The 12,217-nt window shown below is 39.5% G+C and overlaps 1 protein-coding gene across 1 annotated transcript; it reads left to right on the top strand.

The window, feature by feature from the left end:
* Positions 1-900: 900 nt before the first annotated feature.
* On the top strand, positions 901-2,100 carry LOC132401338 (G2/mitotic-specific cyclin-B1-like). Its single transcript, XM_059983467.1, has one exon. It carries the CDS (start codon positions 901-903, stop codon positions 2,098-2,100), a length of 1,200 nt encoding a protein of 399 aa, XP_059839450.1.
* Positions 2,101-12,217: the final 10,117 nt, after the last annotated feature.

Raw genomic sequence — 12,217 nt, forward strand, 5'->3', positions numbered from 1 at the left:
AAAACTATTTACCTGAAGTTTGTGTAATCTCATAAGTGATAATATAATTTCCAACTTAAGTTTATGCTTTGTACATTTCAAAATAGCACCCATTTAGAACGGACTGAAAAATACTCAGACCTGCTATAAAGTTATGTAGACTCACAAAATGCCATTGGAATTTTCCAATATTTTTGTATCTGTTTGTGGGCTGTCAAGGAGCTCCCTAAAATTACATATATTTTGAGTACCAAGAAACTATAACAGTGCCTTGCCTTGAAAAATTTGTTCATTTTGCCTCAACTGGCCAAGGAACTGCATATGTATATAGCTCGCAAATGTTGATATGTTATGGTTAAATTCATGCTTAGTTCTTTAATTTTGGGTGATTTGTCAGTGGCAGTTTCATTACAAATGCTTGACATTGATAGCAAACCTATTTTCAGCAATATCAGTCAAATTGGATAAGGGTACCACTCTTGGATTGTTCACCAATTAAAGTGACGAGGGACATTGAAACAACAGCTGCCTGGCTTTCTATTGCCAGGGTATCACTCTGCTGCTGGAGAGAGAAGACTACCTTTTCCCATCGCTGGTGAGATCGCTCTGCTGTGAAGAGAGAAGACTGCCTTTTTCCATCGCTGGTGGGATTGCTCTGCTGTGGAGAGAGAAGACTGCCTTTTTCCATCACTGGTGAGATCGCTCTGCTGTGGAGGGAGAAGACTGCCTTTTTCCATCTTCTGCTATGAAGATGAGAATGTTGCCCAGATTTTCTGAATCTTGGATGTGGACTTTTTTTTAATCTTATGGTTTTTATTGTGTTCTGTGTACTTTTGCCCAATCTTCCTTGTTTCTTTTGTGTACAAGGATGGGGGATTGATGGATTATTGGTGTGTTAGGAAAGGAGAGGATGCTGGGAGAATGGCTGTGCAAATCAGAAGGAGTGCACGTAGTTCTACAGTGGACATCCAATCCAAGAGTCTTCATACAGTGACAACCTTGGAACACAGAGTTGCCTTGGTGGATATCATAAATAAACCATGCGGTTTTAAGTTGGCTGCAAAGAAGGATGAAATAATACTTCTCCCAAATACAATAAAGTGTGCCTCTCCAAAAACGGAACCTGCAAAGATGAGCAAACAACCAGAGGTTCTACAGCAAGAATTCTTTCTAGAAGATTTAGTAAAAATTGAGGTACCACCAACTCCAATGGACATTTCAATGTGCGTGTCAGAAGAACTGTGTGATGCCTTCTCGGTCTCAGTCCTTCTTGTTGAAGATATTGATATAAATGATGGCAACAACCCAGTACTCTGCAGTAACTATGTTAAAGATATCTACAAGTATTTAAGACAACCAGAGGTCGAGCAAGCAGTGCAACCAAACTACTTGGCTGGGCAAGTGATAACTGGAGCTATGTGTGCTATCTTAATTGACTGGCTTGTGCAAGTTCAAGTAAAATTTAAGCTACTTCCAGAAACGCTCTACTTGACTGTGTCCATCTTGGACAGGTTTCTCCAGGATAACCCAGTAACCAAGAAAAATCTGCAACTTGTTGGTGTCACGGCAATGTTTATTGCTTCTAAATATGAAAAGGTTTATTCTCCAGAAATTGGGGACTTCGTCATCATCACTGATAATGCTTATACTACTGCTCAAGTACGTCAAATGGAGAGGTGGATATTGAAGAAACTCTGCTTTTCTCTTGGCAAGCCAGTTCCACTGCACTTCATCAGAAGGGCAACAAAAGTTGCAGATGTTAGTGCAGAACAACATGCTCTTGCCAAATACCTAATGGAACTGACAATAGGGGATTATGACATGGCACATTATCCTCCATCCCTGATTGCAGCAGCGGCCGTCCACCTTGCTCAGAAACTCTTTAACTCTGGTGAATGGACTCCCCTCTTGCAGTATTACCTCTCGAATGAAGAAGAGGATTTGCTTCCAGTTATGCAACACATAGCAAAAAATGTTGTCCAAGTCAATAACGGTCTCACCAAGCATATGACTGTTAAGAACAAATATGCTAGAAAGAGTGAACTAAGGATCAGCACCATCTTGCAACTGACACCAGTCCTGATTTTCAATTTGTCAAGATCAGTAATCTCCAAACAATAAAGTAGTATGTCTGTGCTGCTTGAACTTGTTGCTGGCGGTGTCTTAACTAATTTATTATTTTATGTATTTTAATCAATAAAGAATTTCTTGTTTGAAAGCCAAAAAAAAAGGATGGGGGATTTAAGGTCATTGTTCCTCTTCCATTATTGTTCATTGTTCATGTGGGGAGGAGGGATTTGGAGTGTGATCTTGCTGCCATTCTTTCCTTTCTTGATTATCCAGAGAAGAAGAATTTCAGAGTTGGATACTTTGAACGGTAAATATTTATAAGATTTTATGTACGCTTTGAAAGTGAGAATAACACTACACCTGTGGGAATCCCAACAGCATCCAGTGATCCTTTATTCCTGTCTCAGAGACCGATTTGTCCTTAGCACCTGTTCTACTCGCTTTACACCTATTGTGTTGCCTTTATGGCATTTATTTATTTTATAATATTTTCACTTTAGTAAGCATTTGTTAGCATTTTTTAGTTAAAGTTAGGATTGTTTAAAGTAAATTCGTTGTCTGTGATATATCGCGGCATGCAATGACGTCACATCCGGTTTTGCCACGTCTTGTGGGAAAATACCGGTTTGGAGAAATAAGAAGGAGGGGGCTCACATGTGCAGGATCAGCGCAAGAAAAATTGTCTTTCTACGCACTAGAAACATAGTGAAGCAATACCGTAAGTTCATGAGATAATCGATATGTTGAATTAAAATGTTAACGCTGATCCTGTTAAAAGTAATGACGGTTGATAAGGTTTATGTTTTTGTTAAAGAGTTGTGGATAGTTTGTGTTGAAGTGTATTTAAAGCAGTCAATAACGTAAGTAGATTCTGACTGTATGCTGCACTTTAATGTAATGTAGCTGTTGTAGTTTTACTTTTGCAAGTATTTACGATGTAAATATGATATCAAGAAGGAAACAAATACTGTACAAATCTTGTATTGTTTTGTCAACAGTTTTCACCATACATTAATGAGGAAGAGTGAACAGTAAATGGTTAATCTTACTGTGATCCTGTTTTCATTGACTACGGTTTACATCAGTGTTTAGTTCAGCGTTCTCTTACACCTGAGTGAGAACACTACACCTATGATTGTGTGATTAAGTACTGCTCCAACACAATAGACAAGTTTGCTGATGACTCCACTATTGTGGACTATATTAAAGATGGTGATGAATCAGCATACAGAAGGGAGACTGAAAACTTGAATGGCGTAATAACAACAACCTCTCACTCAATGTCAATAAGACCAAGGTACTGGCAGTAGAACATTAGGAGAGGGAAACCAGAGGTCCATGAGCCAGTAATCATCGAAGGTTCAGAGGTGGAGACAGACAGTAACTTTAAATTCCCAGATAAAGTGGACCCACTGTATAAATATAATTGTGAAGAAAGGATAGCCGTGCCTTTACCTTCTCAGGAGTCTGCGGAGATTCAGCATATCATCAAAAATCTTGTCAGACTTCAATAGATGTGTGGTGGAAAGTGTGTTGACTGGCTGCATTACAGCCTGGTATGGCTTTGAGTGGATAATCCTACAAAAGGTGGTGGGTTCAGCCCTATACATCATGGGTAAAACCCTCCCAACCTTTGTGCACATCTATATGAAATGTTTCTGTAGAAAAAAGCATTCATGATCAAAGATCCTCACTACCCAGGCCATGCTCTTTTATTGCTATTGCCATCAGGTAGATGGTACAGATGCCTCAATACTTGCACCACCAGGTTCAAGAACAGTTACTACCCTTCAACCATCAGGCTGTAGAATAAAAGGGGCTAGCTATACTCTTTTATCTTGTTATCTCATCTTATTATTTATTGCTATTTATTCATTATTTGCATTTGTACAGTTTGTTTACAGATTCTGCTGATGGTTACTGTTCTATAGATTTGCCCACAGAAAAAGAATCTCGGGGTTGTATATGGTGACATGAATGTACTCTGATAATAAATTTTACTTTGAACTCTATAAGCACTTAATAAAATGAACATGAAGCAACAAGTTTTATATCTCTTCCTTGACTTCTGAATGAGCATTGGATAATAAAAAAAACAACTAACAGCTGGCTGAGTAATATTGCAACAAAAAACTTGCACTCAGTGTCAGCTAGACTAGGAAATAGTTTGTAGAAGTTCAGAAGGGAAAGTGAGGAAAACAAACACAAGTTCATTCTGAGGATGGAGTGCTGGAGAAGTTGAGCAGCTACATGGTCCTCGGTGCCAATATCTAAGAGGATCTACCTTCCATGCCAGCAGCTTTACTTTATTAGGAATTGTTAGGCAATATGGTTTCACAAATGTGTATAGATGTACAGAATACATTATTCTGACTGGTTGCATCACTGTCTGATATGGGGGCTCCTAGACACAGGATTATAAGAGGCTGCAGAGGGTTGTAGACTCAGCCAGCTCCATCATAGACCACAATCCTCCCCACAATACTGGATGCCTTCAAGAAGCAGTGGCTCAAGAAGGCAGCATCCACCATTGCTTTCATTACTCCCATCAAGGAGATGGTACAGGAGCCTGGAGACGCACACTCAATAATTTAGAAATGGCTTCTTCGCCTCTAGTATCAGATGGCTGTATGATCCATGAACACCACCCAGTTATTCCCTTTTAAAACAATTATTTTCAATTTAAAGTAATTTTATGACTTTGCACCATATTTCAACTGCAAAACAACACATTACACATCATAAGTAAATGATAATAATCCTGATTCTAAAAAGTATTCTTTTCAGTAATCTCTTTCTAATTCACTTATAATTGCACTTACCATGAACACACATTCTTAAGACACAAATGGACAATCTGCAGTGATCTTTAACAAAAGGGTATCATCAGTCCATCTTACACATCACATACAACCTATCAGGCCATTTGGTCATCGTGCTAACATCTGCATGCTGCCTCTAAGCAAAATGCTGATGTTGAGCATTAGCATTTCACAATCTACAAAATAGAATGATTTTCCAACTAACTGAGGAAATATCGCATTTTGGATGATATGAAATATCTTGGAAAACATCAGCTCAGCCGAACTGATTGAGCTAACCTGGGCTCAAATTAGCACAGTCATTGTGGTTTAAGGTTTCTGGCTCTCACCGTTAAAGCTAATCCACAAAGAGATATTCACTTGAAAGGAGATCACACCTCTTCTAGAAACAGGCAACAACATATGCTTGCCTCCTTTGGCTCAGAATAACTAATATATAATTGGGGAAGCAATATCCTGCAACTCTTCCCCATTACATTTTTTTTTACTTTGTTTTCCCATATGCTTTTAAAATCCTTCAACTTGGTAGGTCAAATAAATGAGTTTAATTTCTACCACCTACAAAACTAATGTCCAATTATAAGAATCTTTTTAATAAACCTATTAAACCAATTAGACATCAAAAGTTGCTATTTTGCAGATTGTTTTAAGTCCCTTCATCTTTAAGCTTCGGAGTTTCAAAAGTAAGATTTTTTTCCTTCTGATATTACAGACAACCTTTTACTAATATTCATAATTACAAGTAATTTGTAATGCAAATACATACATTAACTATTCAGTTCATATGCAGATAAAGATTGCTTGTTCACATCTGCCTTCTTGAGAGATCTAAGAAATGTTTCTCATTAATAAACTCCATCTTCTTTTCAAAGAGTAATGATGGCAGAAGCTGGCTGCATAATTGAAAGTGCTATTTCCATTTCTCTTCATGTTAGGTTTCCTTTTGACAAATGCATTTCAAAAGATTTTAAGGAACATGCACCTACAAGTAAGCAGCATAAAAAAAATCTTCCCATTGCAATTCCATTTCAAAGTTTCATTGATGAGTATTCCATAAAATGCATTTAATGAAGAACAATTTATATACTGTATTTTAAATTTTTGTAAACAATGTATTTTGTGGATAGATGTGAGTGAAGGCCAATGAATAGGTTTTTAAAAGAGCACAATTTGATTTGTAAGTGCAGGGAACAATGATCAACAAACTGTGCCTCATATAAAATGCCTCATAACTCTTAAGTGCATTTGGAAGCCTATTTTTTATTTTGAGCAAAACAAGGAAATTTCAGACTATAAAAGCAAAGAGACATAGTGGAATGCATTGAAATAAACTGTTGAAGGCGAGAAATGTTTAACAAAAAGCGAATCCAGATTCTGACCATGGACAGCTGACTGAAGAGTTGTCAATGAAGAATGGTGGAGATTGGGAGTTTTTTTAAACAAAATATACTTTATTCAAAAATAAAATTATATACAATAAACCATTCAATGACTCTCAATCCTTTACAACTTTTTCCATTACGGTCTTTACATTTTCACACTTTTTGCCACTCATGTGGCACTCTGTTATTCCATATTTACATTCCCTTGTTAAGGGGTATATACCCCACCCACCTACCCCTCAACTCCTGTGGGAGAAGAACCCTAGTAACTGGAAGCTACAATTGGAGTGGAGAAAACCACAGGCCAATGTGATAGAGTGGGAGCTTATAGAACTTCGAAGGCAAGGCTTTGAGTGTTGCAAGATCAAAAGGTGGCTGAACCAAGAGGAAAGGCAGATCAACAAATGTAAATCTATGGCTCTCAAAGGCTAAGTACAAAAGTTGCAGTTTGAATGGTGACAGAAATTTACAATTTGTTTCAACAGCTGTTCACACAAGGAAAACAAACATGATATGTAAACACATTAAACTATGAATAAGAAAACAGGAGGGGCAACATGGAAATTCATCTCACGTTTCACCTCATGACTCTCACAGTTGTGGGTTTACAACAGGAACTAAACTCTTCCACACCTCATTCTCAAAAAAATAATCTGGTTCAGAATACAAGTTATTGATAAAGAGAATATTTTTAAAAAATCACAAAATAAAATGCAGCACTGGAAGAAATGGATCCCATTTCAGTTAGTTGAGTGGTATCCCAGTAATAACCTTCCACTCAATGTCAGTAAGTTGAAAAAGAAGATTGTGGACTTCAGGAAGGGTAAGAAAAGGGAACACAACTCAATCCTTGCAGAGAGATCAGAAGTGGAGACAGTGAGCAATTGTAAGTTTCTGGGTGCCAAGATCTCTGAGGACCTAACCTCAAATAGCTAACAGATTGATGCAGTGTTTTTACTTCATTAGCAGTTGGAAGAGATTTGGTTTGTCAACTAGAACACTTGAAAACTTCTACAGATGTACCATAGAGAGCATTCTGACAAGCTTCATCACTGTCTAGTATGGAGGGTGAGGCTACTGCACAGGACTGAAGAAACTACAGAAATTTGGAAAATTAGTCAGCTCCATCTTGGGTACCAGCTTCTGTAGTACCCAAGATATCCTCAAGAATCATTGCCTCAGAAAGGTGACATCCATTATTAAGGACTCTGTCCCCTGGGCATTCCCCCCTCACATTGTTACTGTCAGGAAGGAGATACAGAAGCCTGAAGACACACGCTCAGTGATTCAGAGATAGCTTCTTTCCCCCTGCCATCCGATTTCTAAATGGACATTGAACCCATGAACACTACCTCACATATATTATTTCTGTTTTTGCACTATTTTCAATCTATTCAATACACATATACCTTATATACTTATTGTAATTGATATATTTATATTTTTTTTCTTTCTATGTTATCACTTATTGCATTGAACTGCTACTGCTATGTTAACTAATTTCATGACATATGCTGGTGATAATAAACCTGATTCTGACTGTGGCATGCTGGTGCAGAGTAAAAAAAGAACTGAAGATGGATGAAGTTATAAATACTCAGAATGTCCAGCAGATTTGAAAGAAACATAATATCTGTAAAAAGAAAAGTGATGTTTAGAAAGGGAAAGTACAAATAAACCTAAGAACTACCTACTCAAGGCAGGGCCACAGAGGCTGCTGAGCAAGATAAACTTTGCTATGGATACTCTAAAACAGTGGAGAGTGGAGGAGGTAAAGTGCTTTATGTTTCCCCATTCTAGTATTCCCCTTAGTGATTTCTATTTTCATCCTCCTTCAACCAACCTGTGAATGTACTATTCTTCTCTCAGACCAGATTTCTGTCTCTATTGAATAACCCAGTCTCTGATTTCCATTTCCCTCCATCTTTACTGATGACATAAAAGAACTACTGTTTCACTTTCCACAGATGCCTATTGGCCCACTGAATGTTTCCAGCATTTTTAGAATTTATTTCAGATTTTCCAGCAGCTGCAGTTTTTGAGTATTCAAATTCCAGATGGGTGACCTACAAAAGAACTGGCCATTTCTGACACCAACAGTATGTCATCACAGATTAGATTTCTTTCACAAAATGAGAAGTGTAAAACTGAGGAGTACTACTACAAAAATTGTTTATTACTACACATGAAACTTACATGTTAAAATCATACTGGGTATGTATCAGCTCAATAGAAAGTTTCCCATCCTTCCTTCCTCCTGAATCAAGAAAGTATATGGTACACATGAAACTTACATGTTAAAATCATACTGGGTATGTATCAGCTCAATAGAAAGTTTCCCATCCTTCCTTCCTCCTGAATCAAGAAAGTATATGATGGACAAGAATTTTACTAAGGTTTGCTTAAATCACTGGGTCTACCCTGAAAAACACAGAACTGTAGAATAGGCTGTCTGGATCATTGGACATTTGACTGGAGGTTATTTTGTTTTATTACATTAAAACATTAAAACTAATTTGAAAGCCATACAAGGAGCCAGGAAATAAATGTGTGTACTGTGGCGACCCATTTCCTGGCACATCCGAACCGGCTCACAATTAGATAGCCTATGGGGGTTTGCGAGCACAGAGCTTTGGAGCCTCTGCGCCACGGGGGGCAGGTTGAGGGAGGCTTAAAAGTGAGGCTGAGGATTTCGAATAAAGTTTTTTCCTTCGACTGCAGTTACCGACTCTGTGTCGTAATTTTAGCGCTGCATGTAGCACACCGCTACAGTACTTCATTTAACTTCAGGCAAGATGCACACTTATGGCACAGTGGTGTGTTGATGTATATAATTTATCTATTTTACGTATAACGTAATGAATTATTTGAACAAAAAATGTTTAATTAACAACATACTTACAAGATTACTTGAATTTTACACAACACTCCTCTGTGCTTAGCTATAAACTCAAACGTGAGAAAGGTTAACTGGTCATTGTCAATTGTGATAAGGTGAGGATTAAACTGGGGCAAACATGAGGAAATCTGCAGATGCTGAAAATTGAAACAACACACACAAAATGCTGGTGGAACTCAGCAGGCCAGGCAGAACCTATAGGGAGAAGCATTGTCGATGTTTTGGGCCAAGACCCTTCATCAGGACTAACTGAAAGGAGAGGTACTAAGAGATTTGTAAGTAGTGGGGGAAGGGGGAAATGCGAAATGATAGAAGACCGGAGGGGATGGGGTGAAGCTAAGAGCTGGAAAGTTGACTGGTGAAAGTGATACAGAGCTGGAGAAGGGAAAGGATCATGGGACTGGAGGCCTCGGGAGAAAGAAAAGGGGAGGGGGGAGCACCAGAGGAAGATGGAGAACAAGCAGGTTGATGGGCAGAGGGAGAGAGAGAAAAAAACAAACAACTAAATATGTCATGGATGGGGTAAGAAGGAGAGGAGGGGTATTAATGGAAGTTAGAGAAGTCAATGTTCATGCCATCAGGTTGGAGGCTACCCAGCCGGTATATAAGGTGTTGTTCCTCCAACCTGAATGTGGCTTCATCTTGACAGTAGAGGAGGCCATGGATAGACATATCAGAATGGGAATGGGATGTGGAATTAAAATGTGTGGCCACTGGGAGATCCTGCTTCTCTGGTGGATCGAGCGTAGGTTTTCAGCGAAATGGTCTCTCAGTCTGCGTCGGGTCTCACCAATATATATATAAAAGGCCACGCTGGGAGCACCGGACACAGTATACCACACTAGCCGACTCATAGGTGAAATGTCGCCTCACCTGGAAGGACTGTCTGGGGCCCTGAATGGTGGTGAGGGAGGAAATGTAAGGGCAGGTGTAGCACTTGTTTTACTTTCAAGGATAAGTGCCAGGAGGGAGATCAGTGGGAAGGGATGGGGGGGGGGAATGAGTGGACAAGGATCCCTGCAGCGATCCCTGCGGAAAGCGGAAAGGGGGGAAGGGAAAGATGTGCTTAGTAGTGGGATCCCGTTTCAGGTGGTGGAAGTTACGGAGAATTATACGTTGGACCTGGAGGCTGGTGGGGTGGTAGGTGAGGACAAGGGGAACTCTATCCCGAGTGGGGTGGCGGGTGGATAGGGTGAGGGCAGATGTGCGGGAAATGGAAGAGATGCGTTTGAGAGCAGAGTTGATGGTGGAAGAAGGGAAGCCCCTTTGTTGAAAAAAGGAAGACATCTCCTTTGTCCTGGAATGAAAAGCCTTATCCTGAGAGCAGATGCAGCGGAGACGGTGGAATTGTGAGAATGGGATAGCATTTTTGCAAGAGACAGGGTGGGAAGAATAGTCCAGCTAGCTGTGAGAGTCTGTAGGCTTATAGTAGATATCAGTAGATAAGCCGTCTCCAGAGATGGAGACAGAAAGATCAAAAAAGGGGAAGGAGGTATCGGAAATGGACCAGGTAAATTTGAGGGCAGGGTGAAAGTTGGAGGCAAAGTTAATGAAGTCAACGAGCTCAGCATGCGTGCAGGAGGCAGCGTCGATGTAACGAAGGAAAAGAGGGGGACAGTTACTTGTATAGAGTTGGAACATGGACTGTTCCACAAAGACAACAAAAACGCAGGCATAACTGGGACCCATGCGGGTTCCCATGGCTACACCCTTGGCTTGATTAAACTGGGAGATTGCTGGGCAGTGTGGCTTGAAGGGTCAGAATGGCCTTCTCCACCCTGTCGGTCAATAAAGAAATATAGAATGCATCTCTCTTGGCAGGTGAAGCTTATGGTTGTGAAAACAATCAAGTTCTAGAGACTCCTCCATATTTCTAGACTGCAGTAAGCAGTTCTGACAGCTCTGGACAGCTTTCTTCTCCATCCTTTTTCTTCTAGTTTGTGCATCTTGATGTTGGGAAGACACATTTAGTGCACTGAAGTATTCTCTTATTAATCCTTCTATTGGTTCCTTTATGATTTGATTTCTCCTCTTGGTTTCCTCAACCACACCATCATCTGATGAATCCTCTGTTTTCCTATTTCAATTGATTCCTTCCTTTTTGGTCTTCCATTCATTCAGCTGGGTTTGGTGTCTGTGTCTCCTTTTACAAGCAGCTTCTTGTCTCCTATTGAAGCTCATGCAAAAACCATAATTCATGCGGAGTAGATTCTGGTTCTTGAGACTCACAAATGTCAAATGCTTGCAATTTTCCTAAACTCTCTTCCAACTCTCCTTGAACTCTCTTCCAGCTTAAAAGCAAGCCATATTTGCAGAAAATGCCTGATTAACATATCAGAGCCTTTCTCACATATATTGTCTACAAAATCTGTTGAAGTCGGACCACTGCTTTTGTCACTTTCATGATCCCTCTGAGCAGCATGGTCTTTCCTTGGTCCAATATGCTTTCCAACCAGAGGCAGAGATGCTGGCTCCAACACCTGTTGCTCTCTGTTGGGCAATGGCCCATGGTGAGCAGCATGGAGACAGATGTGGCATCACCCAGTACCTCTCTTAATTCACTTTCAGTTGACTCTTTTACAGGGGATTTGGCATTTAAATTGTGGATGGATCTCCAATCAAGTTGTAGTCATCTCAGCCAATCATGTCCCCATAATTCTGGGCCTCCTGTTTTCACCACATACAAGCCCAATGTGGCTCAATAGTTATTGAATTTTACTGTTAAAAATGTCATTCCCACAAATGTTATCTTTTCTCCAGTGTAAGTTCTTAGTTGAATATCCACAGTCTTCAGTTCGGTATCCTTGACATGCTGTTCAAACTCATTATATGGAAAGAGTGAAACAGCTGAGCTAGTGAATCAGAATCAGGTTTAATAGCATTGGCAAATCACAAAATTTGTTGTGTTTGCTGCAGCAGAATGCAATACATAATAGGAAAACACTAAATTACATATATATGTACATATTATAACTTTATATAATAGTTAAATTAAGCAAGTAACTCAAATAGGAATAAAAATAGAAATAAAAAGTAGTGTGTTAGCATTCATGGGTTCAATGTCC

The sequence above is a fragment of the Hypanus sabinus genome, chromosome 10 (assembly GCF_030144855.1).
Source record: "Hypanus sabinus isolate sHypSab1 chromosome 10, sHypSab1.hap1, whole genome shotgun sequence".
Taxonomy (NCBI): domain Eukaryota; kingdom Metazoa; phylum Chordata; class Chondrichthyes; order Myliobatiformes; family Dasyatidae; genus Hypanus; species Hypanus sabinus.

Coding starts and splice junctions, on each gene's coding strand:
- LOC132401338 (XM_059983467.1), top strand. CDS start 901: ATGGCTGTGCAAATCAGAAGGAGTGCACGTAGTTCTACAGTGGACATC.